Consider the following 26,486-nt stretch of genomic DNA (forward strand, 5'->3'; position numbering starts at 1 on the left):
ATCCAATTATTTTATACCTCTGCTTTCTATTAATGTATTACACAGACACAAGACAACCATTCTCAAGCAATCAGGAGACCCAATAAATAAATATTATTTGGATATTATCTATGTGTACATTCTGTTCCCATATACGATTAGCTCTCCATCGTGCTTCTGGATTTTTCTGATGTGGTAGCAGTTTGTGTAAATTTACACATTCTTTGTACTTTTGTTCTCCTTTGCCTATCCTTCATTGATCCAAACATTTGACTTTCATCTGTTATCTCTGGAATCTAAATAAATAGTTTAAAAATAATATTTACACACAGCAAATAGCCAAAAACTTGGCTACTGTGATAGCTTCAGCCTCTTCCTGGGGGTTTGTATAGCCTGAGATTAATTTGGTGCCTTGTGTGTTATATTTCTGAAACGCTAAGTGAGTTTCTTAGCTTCCTATACAGATGCACTTAAATCTAGAATTCCACTTATTTCTGATTCCATGGTTGTTCACAATAATTTACAGCCTTTCAGCCACTTCCACAACGGGTGCCTGAACACTTTCCTAAAAGTGCAACTTTCTCTGACCATGGCCCAGTGTTCTATTGAAATATTTTATGCCAAAGGCTGAATATGAACTTGCAGACCATTTTGAAAAGATACAGAAATCCAGTTCTAGGTAGTCTTTTTAACACAGAGAGTCCTCAGGCATACAGTTTTACTGTGAATTCTTTAATTGCAGGCAACTCTCATATATTCTCCATAAAGAATATATATAAATCCTTTTTGAAATAAATATTTCTAAGTTGTGTTAGAAATATAATAGCATGCTGTTATAAAACAATAAATGGGAGTATAGGAATTCTCTAATACATTATTTTACAGAATGCTGCTTTTTAGATGGACTTTTGATCCTCTTGTGTGAGGTGTAACGTATCCCTGTGCTGCAGACCATCACAGTTACAAGATAAATTACACAACCATCACACTTACTTGATAAATTACACAAAGACCTTGAAATGTGGCATTAGAACCCTGTTCCTTCAGCTCCAAAAAACACAGGCTTCTACTTCTTCATATGAAGGAGACTCCCCTTGGCCCCAAATCCAGTGATTACTGAGGGAAGAGTTATTTGAAATTACCTGAACTTCCCATGTTTGTTTACCTCAATGCTAATCCAATGTTGAAATCCACATAGATTCTATCTACAGATCACTCCTAGCATGTACCAGTACTAAAGGCTCAAGGTAACTAAACGGTACTATAACCCTTCAATATAATATCCTTACTGCCTTGTCAATATGTGCATGTGTGTGCTGGTTGGTAATGTTGGGGTACAAGTACAGGCCAACTCACTGTCTATCCGCTAATAGAGTAAATCCTGTTAGCCAGTGGAAATTGTGCAAATAATCAGGGTAACTCCCTGAGAATGATCATTAGAGTCCTGTTTAAAATTTATGAACCTGCAGTATGTGTTATACTGGGCACAACCAAAGACTAATTCTCTCCTTTATAAATACATAAATGCATGCTCACTGAGAGATGTATATGTATAAAATTGAACAGAAAGTTTTTACTGGAACTGTTAGTAAAAGAAGAACAAATCTTTTGATCACTCTCTCTCTTCTGTCCCCTCTACCCTTCACTCCCACCCTGAATTCTGTGGTTAAAAAGATGCCATTATGCCAGTTTCCAGTAAGTATGACAAACTGTTCTAATTAAGCCATTTAAAACAACAGTTTTATTGCAAACATATGTGAAAACAAATGTGTTTCTAAATTAATTTTCCATTGCTCATTTGTGCAAATTAGACAGTTTCAAATCAATTTAAATGTGATTTAGGAAAATTAGAATTGCTAAGACCCACTATTTTGTGACAAGAAAATAAGTTCTTGTTATTTGAAATATGTATCTGTAATGCATGCTTAAATGAATGGGTTTTTTTTTAATTCAACCATCATAACTATTTTAACTACAGTAATTTGTAAATATTTTAATTTAGGGACAATGAATAACCTGTGACTTACCATGCAGGACTTTTAAAACTAGTAAATTCAGATAAGAAACGTTTTTAAGATTGTAATTCAATTGATCTAGCATGACACGCTGTTTAAGTACTACTCTAAGGATCTATTGATGTCTTCATTATAAAGTCATTTTAAGGGGGTTATTATTCAGCCAGTGTTTGTGGTATTATCTCCAGTTTGAAGTCACAATTAAGTAGGAGATAGCTGCAGAAACTTCTAAATTACAAATTAAAATAGCATGAAAATGAAGAAGTTGTTGGAAATGTACTTTAGGAAATCATTTTTTTAAAGCACATAGCATAAAAATGAATAGAAACAATGAGCAATGCAAAAAAAGCAAAAGCTGGGCTGTGTGGGTGATGAGGTATTGCACATTCCAGAAATAAGTGTTCTGTATATTGGTGCACATATAGAATCTATAACTATCATTTTTCAAAAATGTGCAAAGCACACAATCTGTATACAGTTACAGAAAATGATTCAAGTACAGCATGAGGTAAACTGTGTTAACTGAAACAGTGTTCCAGGTCAACATGGAGGGGCAAAAAAGAATGGACAATAACTTTCCAATTGAATGGAGAACCTGTCAATTAACTTGAAACAACAACCCAGGCCAGCATACTATCAGAAAATCAAAAATAAAACTGATCTAGAATATGCAAAAATCAAGTTCACAACATAAAGTGGAGAGAAGTTGCCAGTGATTGGGATAGCAAGTACATATTTATGTAAAGACCATGTGAGGTTATGAAACTTTCTAACTAGGTGTATAAATTCAGCCTCTCTAGGAGATTAAAATGTATCATCATCATCATCCAGCGTTTGGGGCAGCAACGAAGCTCCTCCAACTGCTGTCTGTTTCTGGCGAGTCTTTCAGTGGTTCCCCAGCTACCCCAGGTTTTTCAGTTTGGCTTCCACAGCTCTTCGCTATGTTTTCGGGCAGCCTCGTTTTCGCTTGCCATCAGGTGTCCATCTTATTGCTACTCTGGTGATGGAATCAGTTTCCATCCGAAACACATGGCCAATCCATCTCCAATGCCTCCTGGCAATAATGGTGCTCATATCATCTTGGCTGCACTGTGTCAATAGATCTTCGTTTGAGATTGTTCTAGACCAAAAGATACAGAGGATTTTTCTGAGGCAGGTTGTATGGAATGAAGACAGTTTGGGCATGTCATACTTTTTCATTCCCCAGCATCCTGCACTATAAAGTAATGTTGAAAGTACGTAGCTCTGATAAATCTTGAGTTTGGTTTTGGTTTTGTATGTTGATGATTTCCAGACTGTATTTAAGCTCCTGAAGGTGTTCCTGGCTTTATTTATTTTGTTCTGGATGTCCTAGCTTGTTCCACCACCCTGGCTGATGGTACTGCCCAAGTATGTGAATGTTTCTACTTGGTGAGAACATAATCCTCTATCCATACTGGTGATGGTGAGGCAATAGTAAAGGTCATATAATCTGTTTTATTGCAGTTGATTTTTCGGTCCAATTTGCTGGCGGGATGTTTTTTCTTGTATATGGTGTTGGGTATGTGACAGGAGAGAGAGATCATCTGCAAAATCCAGATCTTCAAGCAATGAGAAGGGTGTCCATTTAATGCCTCTTGGCATGCATTCTGTTGTACGCTGCATTTCCCAGTCAATGGCAATGTTGAAGAGGATTGCAGACATGACACACCCCTGATATACTCCTGTTTTGACTTCAAAACTGAGCTCACTGTGATCAACACTGCGTGTGAAGTTGAAATAAAAGCTTTTGATTATGTTGATTATACAGACAGGGATTCCATATGCCCGCAGAATGTGCCATAGGCTGGTCCTGTGAATGCTATCAAAAGCCTTCTCAAAGTCTATGAAATTTATGTAGAGTTGCCATTGCCATTCTAAGCACTGTTTTATTATGTTTTGTAGAGTGAAGATCTGGTCTGTGCATCCATGCCCTTTCCTAAAACCAACTTGCTGTTTTCTGAGAATGCTATTGACTGCCTCTGATATACAATGGACTATAATCTTACACAATACTTTGCTTGGCACAGACAAAAGTGTGATACCAACACCGGTTATTACAATCACTGAGAGTTCCTTTCTTTTGGTATCTTCACTATAACCCCGTTGGTCCACTCATCTGGCACGTTTTTCCTTTCCCAGACTGATGTACATAGAGGGGCCAGGATAGATGCTGCTAACTCAGGATTTCATAGAATCATAGAATAACAGAGTTGGAAGGGACCTCTGGAGGCCATCTAGTCCAACCCCCTGCCCAGAACAGGACCAATCCCAACTAAATCATCCCAGCCAGGGCTTTGTCAAGCCTGACCTTAAAAACTTTTAAGGAAGGGGATTCCACCACCTCCCTAGGTAACGCATTCCAGTGTTTCACCACCCTCCTAGTGAAAAAGTTTTTCCTAATATCCAACCTACACCTCCCCCACTGCAACTTGAGACCATTACTCCTTGTCCTGTCATCTGCTATCACTGAGAATAGTCTAGATCCATCCTCTTTGGATCCACCTTTCAGGTAGTTAAAAGCAGCTATCAAATCCCTCCTCATTCTTCTCTTCCGTAGACTAAACAATCCCAGTTCCCTCAGTCTCTCCTCATAAGTCATTTTGACTTATGACCCCTAATCATTTTTGTTGCCCTTCGCTGGACTCTCTCCAATTTCTCCACATCCTTCTTGTAGTGTGGGGCCCAAAACTGGACACAGTACTCCAGATGAGGCCTCACCAATGTCGAATAGAGGGGAATGATCACGTCCCTCGATCTGCTGGCAATGCCCCTACTTATACACCTCAAAATGCCATTGGCCTTCTTGGCAACAAGGGCACACTGCTGACTCATATCCAGCTTCTTGTCCACTGTAACCACTAGGTCCTTCTCTGCAGAACTGCTGCCGAGCCATTTGGTCCCTAGTCTGTAGCGGTTCATTGGATTCTTCCGTCCTAAGTGCAGGACTCTGCACTTGTCCTTGTTGAACCTCATCAGATTTCTTTTGGCCCAATCCTCCAATTTGTCTAGGTCCCTCTGTATCCTATCCCTACCCTCCAGCGTATCTACCACTCTTCCCAGTATAGTGTCATCCGCAAACTTGCTGAGGGTGCAATCCACACCATCCTCCAGATCATTAATGAAGATACTGAACAAAACCGGCCCCAGGACCGACCCTTGGGGCACTCCGCTAGATACCGGCTGCCAACTAGACATGGAGTCATTTATCACTACCTGTTGAGCCCGACAATCTAGCCAACTTTCTACCTACCTTGTAGTGCATCCATCCAGCCCATACTTCTTTAAAGATTTACCTTGAACAATTCTGCATTCAAGTTATGCTTGCCAGGAGCTTTCCCATTTTTAAGGATTTTTAAGGATTTGATGGCTTGAATGATCTCTTTCTTAGTTGGGGTGTCTGTGTTGATATCAAGATCTTCTTCTGCCTCCTGGATGTTTGCTTCCTCTTTAGGTGGGTCCCTGTTAAGCAGTTCTTTGAAATGCTCTGTCCAGAGCATTTCTTGTTCTTTTTCAGTTATTAGGTGGTGGTCTTGTTTGTCCCTGATGAGAGTGTTTATTGGTGTCTGCCATTTGCCACTGATAAGCCATGTCATTTTGTAGATCGGTCCTTGTTGACCATGAGCAGCTGCATCCTCTGCTTGTGTTGCCAGATTATCAATATAATGCAGTTTGTCCACTCTCACAGGGTGTTTGACCTCCCGGTGTGCCTTGCTATACTGCTCGCGGTATTTGTCCTTTAGCTTCTGGGATTTTGTGTCTAAAACTTTTTTCTTCTCCTCTGGTTTCTATGGTGTTCCATGTGCTGGGTGTAATCCACTCCTTCCTTCTCCTCTGCTTGTAGCCTAGACAGACTTCACTGCAATGTTTTATAAATTTTGGTTACTTTATCCCACTTCTTGCTGATCTCCTCATCTGCATTCCCCTCCACTTCATCAAGGTTTGCAAGAGCTTGAAACCTGTTCTTTAACTGCAGAACGAAGGCTTTCAGGGTATTTTATTTTATTGTATTTCAGGGTACTTTAGTTTGTCAATGTCATAATGTCCATGTTCCTTGTTTGGTGGACCCACAATTCTCAGTTCCAGCTTGATGGAGGCTGTCACAAGGTGGTGATCACTGCCAACATCTGCACCCCTTCTCACTTTCACATCTGTCAGCGAGCGTTGCCATTTGCCATTGATCCAGATATGGTTAATCTGGTTCTTATCTCTGCCATTTGGATAATACGTCAGCTTGTTAATTTCACTATGTTGAAATAGGGTTCCGCCAATGACTAGGTCATTCATATTACAGAAATCAAGAAGCCTCTCTTCATTTTCATTCATGGTGCCACACCCATGTCTTCCCATTGCTCTGTTGTTTGTGTTGTCCTTACCGATCTTGGCATTTAGGTCTCCCATGACGATAGTTAGGTCGTGGCGTGGTACTCTCTCCATCTGCGTCTGTAATGTAAGGTAGAATTTGTCCTTTACTTCTTCATCACTGTCATTTGTTGGAGCATAACACTGAATCAAGGTGATATTATGTTTTCCTTTCAGTCTGGCTCTCACACGTCTGCTGCTGATGGACTTCCATTCAAGCAGGGAATGCTCCACTCCCTTCTTCAAAAGGATGGCAACACCCTCATTGTGTTGTCCATCATCCCATCCAGAATACAGCAAAGTTTCTCCCAAGGCTGTTGTTAATCTTCCTGATCCCGTCCATCAGCTCTTGCTGACACCCAGGATGTTTAAGATGGAGCGTCTCATCTCTGCTGTGACCTAAGCTAAGTAGATTAAAATTTATACCTTTGACAATTTTTTTCCAAATGGACATCCTGTCTGAACTAAATAAAAGTTAACATGCAAAAAATCTCTCTGGTGTGTTTTGAAATTGGTGACAGTGCAGGCACACAACCTTGAGGTTTATTACTCCACCTAGAGTAGGAAAATTCCATCTGAAGTGAGACCAGCTATAGAAGGAATTAAAATGGATGGAGGAAAATATATTGTAAGTGTCCATGAACTGAAGTGGCTATATCCAATGGTGCTGGTAGAAAATAAGTCTCTGACAATGGGTCTGATCAAAAGAAACTTAATAATTCTATAGAGAATTCTTTCTACTCCCAACTGTGGCAGAAATAAGTAAAACATCAGTTGGAGTGAATATTTTAATATTTTGGACACATTCCAGGGAATTTGGCAAATGGAACTTTCCACATCTAGAGCTAACCACCACATTTGCTACAGAACTTGGTTTTTCTGCAGTTACAACTTAGCATCTAAATGCACCAGGCAAGTCTGTTTGTCCAGGTAATAATATGGCTCCTACCATCATAGTATTTGAGTGCCTCCCAACTACTTAAAGATACAAAATACACTGATAGTATCTTGTTTTCTTTCCAGCCTATAAAAGCATCCCTCTCAAATGCCCAATCTATGAGTGTCTGACAGAAGTATCTTAAATGTGTGACAAATGATCAAAATACAGAACATCTGAGTCATGGTGTATGTTGCACCATAACTGACAGATTATAATGGTTTTAACTTTCTCATTGTGTGAAATGAATAAACCAATTTGTTTAAAAAAGAAAATAGGAAAAAAACCCACACAAATTCTATCTTGTGCCACCATGGAAGCCTACCGCATGACTCACTAGGAGGCTCTGAACCCAGAACTGACCCCTATCATTTGAGCTAAAGGAATGTGTGATCCTCCTGAGGACTAGCTAGGAGGGGGGATGTGACATACACACCGTGTCAGTGGGTTAAATGACTATTTGCTAGACAATAGTGGAATGTTGGGGATCAGGATACCACTCCTGGTCCTAGAGAGAAGGGTTAGCTAGTGGTTAGACCAGCGGCAACCCATGCTTGCGCTATTAAGTGTTTAAGTGCACAGAAATACAAGCAATAGTCAGTGGAAGAGTATAACTTAGAATTTATGGGCTCCTGGCTCTCTGCAGTGTATCCTCTCCCAAGCCAAAGCGTCTTTAGAAAGTGAATCTTTCACTTTCCTTCTTCCTCTTTCATTGCCTGGCTTGGCCATTCTGCAGAATAAGGAAGCTGAGTCACCCAAAACATACCATTCCAGGACAATTGACTTCTGCATAGAAGATATAGCTTGTTTTTTTTTTTTTGTTTTTTTTTTAATTTTTTTAACAAGAAGTAATGGTCTCAAGTTGCAGTGGAGGAGGTTTAGGTTGGATATTAGGAAAAAAAACTTTTTCACTAGGAGTGTGGTGAAGCACTGGAATGGGTAACATAGGGAGGTGGTGGAATCTCCTTCCTTAGAGGTTTTTAAGGTCGGGCTTGACAGAGCCCTGGCTGGAATGATTTAGTTGGGGATTGGTCCTGCTTTGAGCAGGGGATTGGAGTAGATGATCTCCTGAGGTCCCTTCCAACCCTGATATTCTATTATATGAGGTTTAAACAATGGTTTAGAATAATAAACTTGACTTCTATAGAAAGAATTATATAAATTGAGCGAGTTGGCTGCGAGAGGTGTTCTGGACTAATTGTTACAGTAGTTATAATTTAGCAGCACCACAAACGGTTGCACCAGTCTTTCCATTTGGTAAAAACAATTTTCAGTTTAATACAGTTGTAACTTTATTTTGGTGTAGCATATGATGTTGAAGTCCTACCTGGAGTACTATTTTTAAATTGGATTGGCCATTTTGGATCAAAAAAAAATCCAGCGGGTTTTTGGTGAATTCAGAAATCTCTCTACTTTAAAAAGAACATTTGCAGGCCATGGGCTAGTTCCTCAACCAGCATAAAACAGCAAAGCTCCACTGAAGTCAAAGAGCTACAATTGTTAGTTAATAACAGTAGGGGGGCTTCCCTGAGAATGGATACATGAGACCCATTTCCCCCCATTTTATACAATGTAAAAAACAGTCCAGATAAAATGCAATCTAATAGTCCAAAATGTATTTGTCAAACACTCAAACTTTTGCATGAACTGTCCTGAATCTTCATTTGGATGGAAAACTTCCATCTGTTCCAATTTCTCCCCCCAGCATACTACGTCAACTTTTCACTGCAGAACATCCCCAAAGTCCCAAGAATATCATACAAAGGAGATGGAGTCCATCAAGCCAGGCTGCCCTCTTTTTGGAGTCTTAGTGCTGCAAATTTCACATGCTTCCCAGGAGGTTTGCAAAGGCTTCCTTTAAAATCAGGAACTGTTCCACAGGGATTCTGTTGGCAAATAAATGTTTAGGCGACAAACGAAACTCATGCTGCAGTGTTGTCTGGTGCATCATAGCTGGTATAAGAGTCACTGGTATCCCTCTTTTCCAAGACAGCTGGTGAAGATGGACCACTTTTTTCCCCTCCACTCCCATCCCCGCACTGTTTGAATATTGGACTAGTATAGAAAATTGTCTAAATTCTCATTTTGCCAGGCTTACAGCCATGGGTTGGTCTTCTGGGAGTTCCAAAAATGATCTAAACGGACCGAGGAAGCAAATGGCATAACTAGAATTGGATTTGCTAGTCTGTCCTTTGTTAGTTTGTATCACAGCCTTAAAGTCATTTAAACTTGGGGAGTAAGGAGGAAGTGGGTGAGGTTGATCATGTCAATAGATACTGCACAGCTCAGGAATCATTTTCTTGTGTTGTGCAAATGTCCAAATCTGTAACACAAGGTTTTACAGCCTATGATGTAAAGGAAATAGGCTCTAATTAATAACTAGAGGATTTGAACATAAATGATTTATGTTCTATGTTCCTGTAAATGAAAGAATTCTATCTGTTTACCTTTTCACTCTTATTAATGACTCAGTGTTTTACCTTTCCAGATTCTCTCTTCCTGCTTTTACACTACTTATTTAGCCAGGTAATCCTTTTGCTCAGCCTGTGCTGATTGAGATGCTTTTGGAAAGAATCCAGACAGCATTTTCCGCTTTGCTCCAGATGTTTGCAATAATGTACTACTGAAGTGAATACCAGTGGTAAAAGGATACTTTTTCACAGGAAATAGTTTGCATCTGACACCAACCAATGGCTCCTTGGGGGGTGAGGGGGAGAGGAGGTACAAATTTGTTGGCTGACAGTTAACCAGTAAACAAACACAAGCTTTGTAACAAAAGCTTAAATATACCATCTGTAATGACTTATTAAAAGATCAGTGATTGAATTTTATATATTAAACTGAACAGTGATACAAAATGACTCAATATTAATCTGATTCATTTTTTTTTCAGGATTCATCTAGAAAAGATTGCTCTGCCAAACGCTTTTGCAACCACTACCTCCCATTCAATCCCCACCCTCCCTTTCTTTTCTTTTTTTTTTTTTTAAGAAGGCCAGCTTAAACATTTGTTTTATAGCTTTTTCCTGGTAGCTTCTTAGCATATGCCCAACACAGCAATGATCCAATACACTGCGTCTTGTACCTCTTCTCCCCCCTAGGTCTTTAAAAATATTTTTGCATGATGCTTACAATTGAAAAGATAATATCTTTTCTGAACATAAACCTTCCCCCTCCCCCTCCAATAACCATATTTCATCTCCCTTCCACTGCCCTGCCTCATTTATTTTCTGAAGTTATCAGAAGATAATATTGCATTGTTTGGCTGTAAAGATCATGTTTTACTTCTACCCTCTCTCCACTGAAGGAGAATGGACAAAATGTATGGGGCCAAATTTTTGAAGTTTAAATTTGTCAGTGGAAACATAATTTGTGCATGCAAAGCATGAATGTGAATGCACATTGAGCAGTTTTGCACTCAGACCAAGTAATAAGATGGCTATCTCACTTGCATGGCCACAGCCTATTGTTTGTGAAATCAAAGGATTGTTTACAAAACAATGCATGTAAAGTTAGAAGCCGCTTATTAAAATTTGTGTGATAAAATGAATATGCTCCCTTGTGTTACCAGTACTAATTAATTACTTGTATTTTACTTCTAGTGTTTTAGGAGCAGAGATGCTAAATTATGGAGCTGACTTGAATCCTAACAGCTCCACAGCTAATAGTGTGTTGCATTCTACACTTGGAAAAGTTGTAAATCCCATAATTAAACAAGAAAATGCACACAAACAAGTCCCCCAGTGCCTAAGAAAACACAAAACATTTGTGTTTTCTTAGGCACTTAACTGGGACTTAATTGGCATAAAATACTATGGCCTCTTGGGCCACAATTTCAAGCATCACAAACTTGACATCTCATACAGGGTGTGGCCTACAGAAAAGCATATGACAGAGAACTAGCGGGGTGTAATCCCAAATACAAAATGTTTGGCTCGTTTGCTATAACAGTTTTGGTTTTAGTATGGAAACCAGTTGAGAACTACATCTTCAAGGAGGACTTAAGCTTGCTGATGCTGCATTTCTGACTAGCTAGTCTTCCAGCTCTGCCTCCCTTTTCTTAGCTACCCCTATGCCAATATCTCCAGCCTCCCTGTGATTAGAAAAGCTGTGGCAGCAAGCATCCCAGTCCAGCAGAACTAATAAGGTGCACTGGATTAGACTATTTTTGTGATAATGGACATGTGACACTCTACTGGTGAGCCTCAAGAAGTGGGGCATGGAAGTGAGATGCAGGGAGGGCAGGAATGGAATAATGGGGACTTAATAGGACGGGAAGGCCTGAAGGGGAACTTCATAAAGGGAGATGTAGGAATCATGGGGACAGAAAGCAAGACCACAGGGGAGAGGTAAGAATTCCTGGGACTGGAATCTGAGTTGTAGGTGGGGGAAAGACATTTCATTTTATTGGTCCATTAAAAAATGGAGAAATCCTTCACTCACAAGCTTGTTAACTTAGTAGCAGTGTTGAAAGGAAATTCACTTAAGCATACGTGGCCTAAATCTAGGGAATTGCTGACTAAAATAACATTAACTTTCACACTAAGCTTAAGTCACATGCCTTGCCAAACATCATTAAACCCAAATTACACCTCCCCGCTGCAGTGTAACCATACCTTCAGGCTCCACAACAAACTCATTTTAGTTCTTATGCAGAATCGCACTCACAATGTCATCCTTCCAGCCTTAAGGGAAAAAATTGAGAAAGAGGGCTTTTTTTGTGTGTCTGAATAATCCAATATATCCTTTACCAGCATGCAAATGTCCATGGGACACACATCTTAAAATCTGAGGTCAGAGTTTGGGTTGTGCATTTAAGTGGAACTGGATGTGAGCAGTGTGACCAGTTATAAATTAGAATTGAAAGGGTATTTGTTCGGAGCTGAAGAGTCTGAATGTGTTTGGGTAGTAAAATAAGTGAACTGATGTGGAGTGCCTTAAGTGATGATTAACTTTACTGACAGGTGAGGTTGCCTTAACTGATAATTTTCACACATATAGGAAATGAAATGCACTTGAGCAATCTTAGCCCAAACTTATTCAATTTCTTGTGTATATCCACAAAGCCAGGAATTACATAGCCCTGATTGTTTTCTTTTAAATGGGTAACTTTAATCTTTTATTATTTGCTAGCTTTGTTGTAATGAGTTGAAATCAAATTGGTAAATTTAAGAGTAACTATATTCTTTTTATTTTTTTCCCAATGTGTGATTGAGTCCTCTAACAACATGCAGCCACCTCTGGTCTGAACTTAAACAGCCACTGTAACTTTATCAGCAATGCTACATATCAATGTAGGAATAAGAATTGAGAGAGAATAACATATCCAGTTAACAATATGAGAAATTCAGTAACCAGAACACAAATTATCCATATTGGAAAGATATTAGGACAGATACCACTATACTTTTGGGGAGCGGAGGAGAACATAAGATGTAAAAATGGATTTTGATGTTATCCTAGAAGACTTTACTTTCAGCAGCACAGGGGCTTTCTAGTAGACTTTCTCCAATTATTCATGACAGATATTCATTATGATGTAATCTTTTTTGTCAGTTCATAAATCATTTGTGAATTGTTCCTGTTTTTTGTAACTATTCTAATTAGCATGTGCTAAACAGGTTTGCATATGAACTATAAGCCATACAGTTTCCCTTTGACTATAAAAAGTACATGATTGGTTATTACGGAATGCATGTATCCTACATGGTACTGTATGAGCTCCTTGATGCTGTTCTCTTTAAATAGGCAAATGACTAACTGATGAATAACTTGTACTGCACTTTCAATGTGAATTGTCCATGTGATTTGTGCAAAAAATGTGTAGCGTGATCCATGAACATTTTCACAAATACCCATGACTGCCTGAATGTTCTCAAACCATGGATATGACCTCACAAACAACTGCAAATTGGACTTGCTGCTTGTATTCATTAATCAATCTTAGTATTATTCAATTGCCTTTATCACTTAGCACAATGCTGAAACAGTGGATCAGCTCAAACTCCAAAGGAAAAGTGCCATCTAACTGAGTTATCAAAACAAACTCTTGCAACCTCTTGGTTCTTCTTTAGTGCCCCATCCAATTACTGATCATACCTAACCCTGCTTAACTTGTGTGCTTTAATGGGATCACAGCTGGCAGTGGTATAGCTGAGTGCCATGTTCCTTCATTGAGTATTCATTTAATTGTTTTCTGGTATGAAGCACAAAGTGGTGCCAGGACAAAAATCTATGTGCTGAATCTTGAACTTCTTTTTTTTTTTTGCTGTTTTTGCTCAGAGAACTTCCCCAGGTAAATGGAAATTTAAAGTTTTTAAGACAAATAAACTTGGTCCAGGAGGAACCTTCTTCCCTCCACTTTAAGAAATTCATTAAGAAACTTACAAAAGAACCAGTTTGCACAAAATCCTCTGTGGGATTTGAGGTGGAGCTGCATAACCCTCAGCGTGCATGAGGAGAGATTGCTCTCTATGGCCTAGCAGCTCTGCTCCATGGCCACTGCAACATAGCCCCGTCCCCAACCTGCTCCCTGCTAGCAGTACTGCTATTGTAACTGGCCTTTTTGTGAACTGTGCAAAGAGTTGAGGATATTGTCGGGGTGGCTTTTTGTGCATCCCTGGTTCTAGGTAACTTCTCAAGGGCCTATCACAATTGTGCAAACCTGTGTGGGTGAAAAGGTGACAAACCAAAGAGGAATAAGAAATGAGCTTCTTCCTCAGAAGATGATGGATGAATTCCACTCTACATTATGGTTTACAGGTCAGCTTTGATTTCTTTTTTTAAATCAGTAAATGTCAATTTTTCACCCTACGCACACAAACCAACAAAAATCCATTGATAACAAACTTATAAGTAGGCAAAGTAAGAAAAATGCTGCTTGAGAATTTATTAGTTTGAATTAAGGCTATTTACTTTGTGTATCTGTACATGTGATGTTGACAATTTGTGTTAATGATTATAAAGCTTTAACTCTTTGAATCTCAATGTCTGTTGTCAATAAATAATCAGTGGGACCCCCCATTGATCCCTTTATTGCAACTGTGACAAATTGATTAAAAATGTTTAACTCATAATTTTGAACACCTGTGAAAACAAATTGATAACTGAAATAAACATCTATATTATCCATCACTTATATATAATTTAATTCTACCAAGCCTATTTACAGGTAAAAGTGGGGTACTATTAGAAAAGGATTTCAAAGAGATGATGAAAGAGTGTAAGGGATTAAACTGTAACAAACTTTAGGACTAGAGGACATTCATCTAGACCAGGGGTGGGCAAACTACGGCCCGCAGGACCTTCCTGCCTGGCCCCTGAGCTTCTGGCCAGGGAGTCTTGCCCCTGGCCCCTCCCCCGCAGCCATGCCCACCTCCCAGGCTTTCAAATAAGCTGTCCTGCCGCTATGAGCGACCTTGTAAGGGGATGGGTGGGGAGGAGATCCTGGGGGGCAGCTGGATGGGCGGAGGTTCGGGGGGGCAGTCAGGAGACAGGGAGCAGGGTGGGGGTTGGATGGGGAGTGGGGTCCTGAGGAGGCAGTTAGGAACAGGGGTCCTGGAAGGGGGTGGTCAGGGGACAAGGAGTGGGGGAGGGATGGATGGGTTGTCGGTCCCAGGGGGCCTGTCAGGGAGCGGGGGTGTGGATAGGGGACAGGGAGGGTTGGATGGGTCGGGAGTTCTGAGGGGGGCAATCAGGGGGTGGATAGGGGGCAGGGGCCAAGCTGTTTGGGGAAGCACAGCCTTCCCTACCCGGCCCTCCATACTGTTTTGCAACCCCGATGTGGCCCTCTGGAAAATTTGCCCACCCCGATCTAGACATTTAGAAGGAATTAAAAACAGACAAACAAAACAAAACCCTAAGCATCAGAGCTACTAGCAAAAATATTTAATTGATCCTTTTAAAAGAGCCATGTCCTGGAAGAGACACACATCTTTGAACAGGTGCTAAGACTGATCCCCAAAATTACAGAACATGGACCCTTAGTCCCTTTACCAGGAAAACAGAGAAAACCATTACAGGAAAACTATAAACTGCTAGATGAATACAATATAATAGGGACAAGCTAGTCCAACTCCTTGGAGGACAACTCATATGTCTCTACCTTAAAATACTTTGAAAAAGTTTAATAAAATTGTAGAGACAGAATCACTGGCTATGGTTATCTCTTCAAAAGTCTTTGGACAAGTTATCTGAGGGCTAACTTTCATAGGGTGAAGTCCTGTCATGATCTAAAACTAGTTTGACAGAGGTAAAGTAGGAATAACATTTTGTCTTTTCAGAGTAGAAATGTTTAATAAGCAGCTCCCGAAGAAATCATTATGACTGAATATATTTACAACTCCAAAGAGGGGTCTGAAGTGAAAAAAATTGCTAATGGTACAAAATTAATTATTTGTGTGTGTAAAACAAGGACCAGCTGTAAGAAACTGAAATTACAAGGAAACTACCTAGTGCTATTTCATAACTTAGTAATGTCAGGTAAGTGACAAGGAATTTATGCCCTCCTTTGACACATCTGGAATTAACCACGGTGGGGGAAAAGATAAGTAAACAGATAAACCACCAATCTATTCCTATATAGTAATTTTGCAGTGACTTTTTTTTTTTACTCTAAGTGGGGCCATACAAAATCTACATGAATAGGTTTTGATAAATTTTGCTACCCCTTCTCTTGAGAGAATGTATACAAATAGAGCAGTACTTCTCAAATGGGTTAATCACTGGAAACCAGGAAGCCGTTTTTTCCCATGACATTTGTTTAGTGTGGCTCTTAACTCAAAATCTGAGATTCGAGGTGTAATCCTTAAGGGTGAATAGTCCCTCAACTCGTATGGTATCTTTTGCTGTTTGCTGACTGGATAAGCACAATAATCAAGTTTCCAGCGTGAATAGCTCCAGCAAATGAATCTTAAAATTGTTTTCCTAGAGTCTGAGTGTGTGTGTGTGTGCATGTGTGTGCTTAAACCAGATTGCCTAAATACTTAGGGAAAGTGAATGCAATGCGTGTGAACAAGGCCACCTTGAAATTATTTAAAGATTCTAATGAATACTTGTGGAAAACATATTTTAATAGTATTTGCCCAACACTAATAAGTCCTTTCAATCAAGTCCTGTGATTTATTCTACGGACAAAACTCCCTGAATAAGGACAGCTAGCTCTCCTTTAGTGGTAGCGGAATTTGCAATTCAGCCTGTGTCTATTCCTCATTCTAGCCCCACACCCACTCTAGACACAGAACTGTTCACTACCCACTTGTCTGCATCGGGTGAAATCTGAAATGTTATGCACACACAAGAGCTCTGAGCGATGTCGCTTTCTCTTTTCTTTCCTGCTGCTAAGATAAAACACAGCAAACTGCGAGAAAATCCCTTCAGAAACGGAAGCACTTAAGATTTCTAAACCAGGTGTAACCCTCCAGGCCGATCTTCGACGCAGGGCTTGGCGGTTTGCCTCTGAACTGAAGTTGAAGATAGAAATTAGTAATACAATTTTCAGTGCCTGGACATGACGTCTTCTTGCAGTAAGTGGAAAAACCACTAGAGGTGAATATCTGATAATCTCTCGCCCTCAGCCCCAGCAAATTAAATGCTGAAGTCAAACAGCAACGTGTGGAGAAAGCCCTGCCCTTAACTGTACCTATTTCATTGAAGCAATCGGGGGCTATTTTCGTTCGTGTACCCTCTTTCCCCGGTACCTGGCGAAATGCATAGGTTTTCTTTCTCGAGTTAAAAAGGTTTATTGTTCCTCATGTGCTCACTGAATAAAGACCGAGGTCCCTCCTGCCAATTTGGTGGCGTTTGCAAATCTCCAGCCTCCTTGCTGCCTTTAGGAGAAAAAAGAAAGCCAGATGGCATCGTTACAGGTGCTGTAGGTCTTTCCCTTGTAAAATGAGATCGGGCTGCAGAGCCGGAAGCCAGAACAAGAAATCTACAGGGCAGGAGAACGGGGGCTTCATGCCCACAATTAGCAGAACCAGACCTGATCGTCCTACGTCGGGCGGGGGGAGTTTTGCTAGGCTCTGGCGGTACGTGTAAGCGCTTCGCTTTTCCAGGATGTTTTTTCCTGGGTCTGGGAGTTAGCGAAAACTGACCCTGTACTAACGCAGAGAAGCTCCCGCTGGGTAGAGTGAAAGAGACGAAATCACCACTGCCGGTCGCCTGCAATCCTGATCCCACCATTCCCACGGGCAGGCTGCGCTCCCAGCAGAGACTGTGCGCTGCAAAGGAAGCGCCTCCGCGAGAGGAGTTGTAACCACCACCAGCACCTCCTCGCCTGTCTCTTACGCACTCGCACCTTCTCCCCCACTGCACTTATAAAGGGGAATCAGCTGGCCCTGGCTAATGGGCAGGAACCGGGCAGATCCCTTTCTCCGGGCGAGTTTGCCCAGAGGAGAAGAAAAAGGGAAAGTTCGTGTAAAAAAAACCTACCCCCGCCCCCAAGTCTGGACCGAGCAGACTGGAGCAGTCCTGAAGTGCATGCTCGGGGATGGTGGGTTTAGGCTAAACCCGTGGCGGGAGGTCGGAGGAGAGCCACGCAGGCTGCCGGGCTGGGCACAGCGGGGATCGCACGCACGGCTTCCCCCCACCCTGGCTCTCCCCTTCAGTGAGCGACATGCCCTGTGCGTGCGCGTGTGCCTACGGGAGGGAGGGAGAGAGGGAGCCAGGCGCAGGCGCACCGCCCGCCCGTCTGCAGCCCGGGCGCTCTCAGTGCAGATCCCGGGGAGTTGATGGCAGGAGCGCGGTGCAGCCCCCCGGCGGAGAGCGGTGCGCGGCGGAGCCCTGAGCCCAAAATGTGTGGGGAGGAAGACAGCGGCTGCAGCAGCTCCGGGAGCCCGAGGGACGGGGCCGGGCACCCGCTGGTTACCCAGCTCTCCTGACCTGCATACCCCCTCCCCACACATCGCTCCCCCAAAGAATGTCAGCCAAGTCCAAGGGGACCCCCGCCTCCTCCTCGCCACCCGAGGGGCCGCCCGCAGCCTCCAAAGCCAAGGTGAAGGAACAGATCAAGATCATCGTGGAGGATCTGGAATTAGTCCTGGGGGACCTGAAAGACGTGGCCAAGGAACTCAAGGAGGTGAGCGGCAGCTGGGGTGTGCGCTGCACCGGAGAGGCGTGGGGCCAGCCCCCCGTTTCCGATAGGGAGGACGGACTTGCCGACTCTTTCGGAGCCGGAGGGCGCCCCGCGAGCAGCGCACGGGGCTGGGCACAGGCTGGGTACACTTTTGTCTTTGCCAAGGGGAAATCAACTAGTGTCTCGTCCCTGCGCGCGAGGGTGCCGCAAGCCGGGCAGCCCCCGGTGGAGGTGGCTGGCTCGGTGTGTCCCAGGCCGTGGATCCCCGGGCTCTCCAGAGTGCGGTGGAGACGGGAAGGCGCGGAAAAGGCGCGGTTGTTTTTGTGAATGATGAATTCAAGGGAAATCTCTGTCTGGAGTGGGGTTCGCCACCCAGCAGGGGCTGAGAGCGGGGCTCTTAGGCACTTGCGTCCAGGGGTCTCCATCACACCCCCTGCCGCGCTCACCGGTTTTCTCTATGTTTCTGGGGAGGGCGGATTATGACTCTCCAGCGCTTTAAAGCAAAGGGGTCTGTAGGTATTTCCAGCCCTCCCCGCCGCCTCCATCCCTGGGGATTCAGATTTACCTTTAGCTATTCTGCGAGGGAGAGGCTTGTGTCCGTCTCTGAGCTGACGTGCCACTTACGCCCTGGCTCCCGGCGTGGTGGTGGTTGTGCGTGGCTGTGGCGGATGCTATGTTCAGGAGATGGGGAGGACTGTTGAACTTATTACAGCTCCTGCCTTGGGGAAGTGGCCTTCGCTGCGCCGGGGCAGTGGGCATCTCCGTGGGGGGGAAAGGTTCCCTCTAGCTCCAACGTTAATTTTGCAATCGTAACCCTGTATTCATCCCGGAGCTGCCTGACTCTCATTACTCCGGCTTCTGGAAGATGGGGACAGGGAACGGGGGGCTCCCTCAGTTATAAATCTGCTGGAGGCTTTCCCAGTTATTGGGGAAAGGGAAAGGACAAGTCTCTAGCGATCCTGCTAACATTTATAAAGGTCATTGTAGCAAAGTCTGCATTTTCCTTCTCAGACTTGTATCACAATCACGAGATGTACATTAGTCAAAATATCTGTTGTTTTTTAGATATCTGGGAATCCATTGTAATGTTTCTCTGGTCAGGGACAAGTGTCAGCTCCTGTAGGTTAATCTGCAGACAGAATGTAATGACCGCAAAGATGTTCTTAAGTATCAAAATACTGTAGCTAAAATAACGTAACTTGGCTGTCCTTTTCGGAGCTTGCCTCACATCTTGATTTTGCTACACAACTGGTCGGCAGATGGTTGGATTGGATTATGCATTGAAATTCAAGTCCAAAGTTTGTGTGCATTGCCTGTAATCCTTTATTTGACATTTGTATTAGGCTGTGTTTTTTTTTTTTGCTCTCAAACATTAGTTTTCTATTTTAACAATATTTTCCAACAAGTTTAGTCAACAGTCTTCAGAGGCAGTTTTTGATTCAGTGGTGTGTTAACATTTAGATTATATAAATATATGTCCTCTAATAACAGATGCAATCACTATATGAGCATGATTGTAATAATCGCAATCCAAGATTTTTCACTCTTTCTAGAAGATGTCTGTAATTTTCCATTGATGTGCTACCTGTTCTCTGTTTTGTATTCTTTGTAGATGTTTTAAAAACAGAAAAATGGTTCTTGTTCTTACTTGAATAGCAGTTCTTCCAACATTTAAAAATGTTGCTAGAATAAATTGGCTTCTGTTGCTGCACTAGTACATGTTGTTCAGAACCTACCTTGTGTTCTGCCCCACGAACGTAAATCATTCTGTACATATAATCAGACTCCTGGCTTTCCTCTAGTAAGCAAACAAGATCTCTGTAGTTGGAGGTCAAGTGTCATCATTTACTATGGCATGTTTCATCTAAGCAGATATGTCTGTTCTGGCTGACTGCATCTTTGAGAGAGAGAACTGGGTTTACCTGTGCCTTATGGGAGGGGGAATGGCTTGTTTGGAACTTCTTTTCCCAGTTAGAAGGGAAACCAAACGTCTAAAATTCCAGTACTTTTTGGCTGTAACTTGAAAGCTGTGGCGTGAAAAGGAAGCACTGTTAAAGAGTGGATAGTTTGAGAATATACAAACACCTCTTCTTATAACAATGTTTCTTAATCAGTGCTCCAAAGCTATGCTAAAACCTGTGAATAATAATTCAAGTAACTTTTTTGTAAAGAGCCATCATTATACCACAGTGTACCGACAGATAAGTGTTGCATATGAAATTATCTATAATATCATCTTAAAACATTGGCTTCATAAAAGTTAAATACATCTTGCACTGTAGCTATTTTGAGAAAAGTCTGTGGAAGTTTGCTATGTGACTGCCACATTTATAGTATAGGCTAAATCCACCCAAGAATTCTCAACATATCCTGTAATGTACTTTATTTGAACAGTGAGTAAATTAAGAATCTGGCTTTGCAGAGTCTCTATGTAGGTTGTGTATAGATATTGCTGTGCATTTGGAAGGACTTTGAAGCATCGTGCATTAAATAAAACTCCAGGCAGTTTATTATTGTATATTAAATTATAGACTATCAGACATAAAATGCTGGTTTTATAGGCAGTGAAATGTTGACTGTGAATTAGTAAACAGTTTTCACAATTTCAAAGCATGATAAATATTAAAACCAAGTACATTTTGTTGTGGAACCTGGCAGGGCTATAAACTGTAAGACAAATCTTTTCTTTTTCTATTTGCATTCTAAATCAAATTCACAATGTTCTTTTGGAAATGTTTTGGCTAGCCTCCATTTTTACTGCATGTGTGCCACAGACAGACTCTTTTATATAGTGCTTTTCTTGTGGTGTTAATGTTCCTCTTCATACTGTGCCTCACTCCTGAAAAAGAGATTCATCCTGGTGGTCGGAGAATTTGCCTTCTACTCTACTCTATTTTTGCTTTTATTTTTATTTTTAAGAAAAATTGCACACCATATTGCGATAGGTCAGATCTCTTTTGTACTTTTATGGAAATCTGCAGCTGCTAAATTGACAAACACAGCTTTTGTTTCTGGCTCAAACATTTGTTTAGGATTGGGATCTTTTATGATATAATTTTTTAAATGGTAGCTGTTAGTTGCATGCATAATTAATGCATTGTTGAGTTGAAAGATTCAGTGCTTCAGAAGTGAACGCTCTCAAAATAATGGGTATGGAGAGTGGATGTGATTACTCCTGTATCCTAGAGTTACATTTGGTTGTGCAGTATTCCACTTAAATTAACTTCTCCCATCTGTTCTTTGCCCTACATGTTTCCTACTGGTCACTTCAGTAGCTATGGCCTTGAAGGTCAGAGAAAGAGGAGGACTCCTGTCGCATTCCAAGGTAGCAACAAGTACAATGATAATAATGTCCAATAGTACCGCTTTCTAAATAGCTCTGCATTTACAGAATAATGGTCCTGTATTTAATCAGAACCAAATAGTCTGCAGTTGATCTCTCTCTCTCTCTTTTTAGAAAAGGTTGATTTTAAACATAAAAGTAGGGCCAAAACTATCTGATGTGACCTGTTAGCCTTCTGTATCCTCTACAGATCCTACCATATGACATCTTGAGAGCCCAACTGCTTGAGACAGCTTTACATGTTTATCTGGGTAAGGAACGCATTTGAGAGAGATACTCCAGTGAATTAAGAAACAGGCAAAACCTTGCTTAACTTAATTTATTTCAGTGAAATCCAGACACACAAGTCTTGAAGATATTAAAATTCCTTTCAAAACAGAAGACAAAATTACATCATCTGTTGTAATGGAGTTATTGTGGCTCTGAAGTTAAACTTTATATAATTTACCATGATTTATTGGTAAATTTAGGCTAAGGCAGCCGCAAAAGACTTAGGAGAGTGAAGGAGTGACTGGGAGACTTGTTAGGATGGAATAGTATGAGAGACAGTTCTGAGTTGCAGCTGATGTACGTCTAGTCCTTCCACGGATGCAATTGACTTACTATAAACAGCCATCCTTGTGTTGTTGCTAGAAGAAAAAACTATTATGGGTATGTGTTAATTGCAGCATGTCTTGTACTGGAAGAACATGCTGTTTAAACTGAGCTGTATGGTTTCTGTTTGTTTAATTTTTTTTGGCCTCTTCAGAATATTCACCAACCACCACAAGAATATGCCCTAATGTAGTCCATTTCAAAAGTTGCCCATCCAGAGTACTAGATGTCAGTCTATTTTTAAAGATTTTTAACACTGGTTCTTATTCTGCTGATGGAATTTGTCTATTTTCCTGTGAAGCACTTAGATGTTAAGGTGATGGTACCATAAGAATCCATAAGACAATATGTGCTAACTAAGTTTTTAAACAAGAGGACAAAAATTATCAGGGATTATTTCCTTTCTGTTTGGTACTTGTGGACATAGAATGCATACTGTAGCCCAAATGCTGCATTCTCTGTGAGTTCAGTGGGGAAGGAAGGATTTGTCTTGTATCTGTAATATAGTGTCATTGTTATTTTAAAGGCTCCCCCCTCCTGTGTTGATTGCATTAGGGAAATCTTAAATATTGAATCATTTGGTAAATACTTTTATAGAGATGGAAAAACTCATCAACCAGAACAGATTCCTGAAAGTAATTTGAAAAACATTTGCAGAGCTTTTAATTGGCGAATGGATGTGCTTCAACCTTTTATCAAAAGAAAGCAGCTGTTGTAGCCATTGTCAATGTTCAGTGCAATCCAAAATGGAGGTGTGTGTCTCGCATGAGAAACATAAACCCTAGTGGCCACTGTTTGAACATGGTGGTTCCTTAGATTGGAATTTAGAATATTGTTCAGGTGACTGACTCTCATCAGAAATTATGGTTGTAGGACTGAATCAACCCCTGCCCCCTAAATTCCCTGGAAATCTTGGAAAATCCTAATTCATGCATCAAAAGAAATCCTGTCTTCCCCAGTTCCACCTCCCCCATTCTGAGCCCTCCCAAAGAGCTCTGTGTTTTGGGTAACTAAAGAATGAATAAATAATTCTTTCCACCCCTTTCCACAATGTTCAATTTTAATGAAGTTATCAGATAGGAAACTCAGGAGTGAACTGAGCAACAGGTAATGTGCTCCAGGCGATGGTAAAGTTAATAGATAAATGGCCCGATTCATTACTGAGGTGGCTGCTCTTCTCCTACAATAAGGTCAGTGTGCAGTTCTTGTGGGTGAAATAAGCATGTTTATATGGAATATTCCGTATTCACCATCTTTAGGATAGACGTGCACAGACATCATAGCTCCACTCCCAAGAGTCTGTTTCTTAGCTCATGACTATTGTGCACAGCTGGTACTCTAGCTAAGGGAAGATACAGTCCTTCAGGTCAGATCCTGAAATAACAAGCAATGTGCAGCAGCAGACTATTTACAGAGACTCCCCCTCTAGGAGATGGAAGAATGATTGTTGTCTCTCTAATCCTATCGTTCATTCACATCCCTGATGTGTAGGCAGCGACGCCCTCACTGTGTTATGGAATGACATTCCAGCATATAGAGGTCATAGTCGAGGCATGATCAGATGCAACTGCTACAATGGGATTTGGAGAGAAGGGTTCCTTAATCCCCAGCCCTCCCCCACTGTTAATATATCGTTGGTAGACATGTTCTGAATGGTAGAGTAGCCCATATATCCAGGTCTGATGGATGGAGTGGAAGACTGACGTGCAGCACTGTGTGTACCTTAGATAGACTGAAGCCTTCATGTGTGTTGCACTGGTGTGGCCAGGAATAGTGTTTTGTGTAGGCATGAAGGCCCAGATGTCTTGTGACTGGTTGCTTACACATCTGGATTATATGCTCCAAGAGTTGCCATTTTTGCCAGGAGTACACTTCTCCCTCTGATTTCTCCATCCCATTTCCTTGATGAGATATGCAGCTGCAATCTTTGCCTTCACTTTTGTAATGAGTGCGGAACATGATTCACTATGTATTCGAAGCACTGCATAGCCTCTTCACTTGTGATCTGTTCAGTGGTAACAAAAAGGGCCATAAATAGTTAACTGAATCGTAGCTTTGTTACTCCTTTCATAGCTTAGAGTATATAAAGTATTTATAAATTTAAAATATTACAAAAGTACAAACGTATTAAAGTAAAATTCTTACAGATGTTCAGTAAATAGCTACAAAGCTCATATGTGGCCCTGAACCTCTGATGCTTAGTTTAGGATTATCAGGGACACATTAAATGCTGATGTGATGCTGGAGGAAATTGCTTTGTATCTAACTGGAATCAAGTTGCCATAAGTTAGCAACTCCTTTCATTTTTGTACAATATACAGTTAATAGAAAACCAGTACATGCATACGGCACTATTTATTAACATCATGTGGCTTGACAGAAGGAAGTATGCTGTCAAATTTATGCTAGCTATTTTGTTTTCAGCTACATTCATTCTGTTTGTGAAATACTAAGTTACTTGAAAGTACAATATATTGTAAAACCATGAACTAAATGGAGCATATATAAATTTGATTTTCAAATAAAAATAGTACCACAGTTAGAATAAGTATTAAAATGTATGCTTGTATGAACTTCAGGCAATCTAGATGCTTTTGACAGTGATCAGAAAACAAACAATAGTATTGCAAAAGCATGAATCTGTTCTTGGAAGTTTTGCCATTGACTTCAGTGGGAAAAGATTGGGTTCTTATCTCAGATAAATTTTTAAGATTTCAGAAAGTTATGGCTGTTTAGTATGTATGTGTGTATGTGAATATTTATAGATGCATAGATTATAAGGTGAGAAGAGACCATTATGATCGTCTGATCTCCTATGTCACACAGGCCATAGGGCTTCAGTGAACTAATTCCTATATGAACTAGAGCCTATCTTTAAAAAAAATAAAATAAAAATCTTGTTTTAAAAATTTCCAGTGATGGAGAATCCCCCACGAAACCTTGGTAAGTTGATTCAGTGGCTAGTTATCCTCACTCTTAAAAAAATATAGTCTTAATTTGTCTAGGTTCAGCTTCCAGTGGTTGTGGATCTTGTCATAACTTTGTCTGCTAGACAGAAGAGCCCTCTGTTATCAAATTTCTGTTCCCCTATGGATGTACTTTTAGACTGTGAACAAGTCAGTCCTTAACTTTCTTTTTCATGAGCGAAAGAAATTGAGCTCCTGGTGTCTATCAGTGAAAGGCGTATTTTCCAATACTTTAATCTTTCTTCAGTTTATCAACATCATTCTTGAATTGTGGAGATCCGAACTGGACATAATATTCCAATAGTATATACACCAGTGCCAAATACCGAGATAATATAACCTCCCTCCTCCCACTCAAGGTCTCCCTGTTTATACATTCAAAGTTTGTATTAACCCTTTTGGCCACAGCATTGCACTGGGACCTCATGCTTAGTTGATTATCTACTATGACCTTGAAGTCCTTTTCAGTCACTGCTTTCCAGGATAGAGTCCCCCATTCTGTAAGTATGGCCTACTTTGGTCTTAGATGCATACATTTACACTTAGCCAAGTTAAAATGCATATGGTTTGCTTGCACCCAGGTTACCAAGCAATCCAGATCACTCTGAATCAATAACCTGTCCCTCTTCATTATTTACAATTTATAATAATTTGACTTGTGTGTGTATGCAGAAAGCTAATAAGTAAAAATGGTGAAGTGTAAACACTTTTTTTAGTTATGAATATTGTCTAATCTAGGCATTATACCTACACTTCACAATGGTATGTGAATTGTGGTATAGTTCAAAAGTAAAGTAACATGCACCTTGTTGAAGCTTCCTGTTTTCACACATGCATAGAGATTATTAAAAATGATGATAATCGTTTTTGTGTGGGAAAGCTGAGTTGAAGATCTGGGTTTTATATATTGTCCTGGCTCATGAGTATTGTTAACTCTTGTAGAACAGTGTTCCAGAAGCTGTGGACTAGCCACAGAGATGTCTCTCTCTCCTGCTCTCATTAGTCCCACTTTTGATAGATCCAGTGGAAAACAGCTAATGTGGTTGGACTTTATTTTCAGGGAGAAAGAGTCCCTGAGATAGCCCAGGCCCCATTTGTTGAAGGTGGTGTAGATTAAGACCGAGACTTAAATTTTAGCATAGTATTTGATGGATTGCTAGTGTACAAAGCACCAGTGTGATGTGCTTGTGACACTCTG

At 41.0% G+C, this 26,486-nt stretch overlaps 1 protein-coding gene and 1 pseudogene across 1 annotated transcript in view; one reads left to right on the forward strand and one right to left on the reverse strand.

Moving 5' to 3' along the window:
* Positions 1-3,470: 3,470 nt before the first annotated feature.
* Positions 3,471-13,170, reverse strand: LOC125637393 (uncharacterized; annotated as a pseudogene).
* A 4,810-nt stretch (positions 13,171-17,980) lies between these two features.
* The window catches only part of PRR16 (proline rich 16), a 240,441-nt gene continuing 231,935 nt past the window's right edge, over positions 17,981-26,486 (forward strand). Inside the window, exon 1 of the mRNA XM_048851262.2 lies at positions 17,981-18,388. Coding sequence (XP_048707219.1) covers positions 18,230-18,388 — 159 coding nt within the window. The 5' untranslated portion in view covers positions 17,981-18,229. The remainder of the gene's footprint in view (positions 18,389-26,486) is intronic.

This window comes from Caretta caretta, chromosome 5 (assembly GCF_965140235.1).
Source record: "Caretta caretta isolate rCarCar2 chromosome 5, rCarCar1.hap1, whole genome shotgun sequence".
Lineage (NCBI taxonomy): Eukaryota > Metazoa > Chordata > Testudines > Cheloniidae > Caretta > Caretta caretta.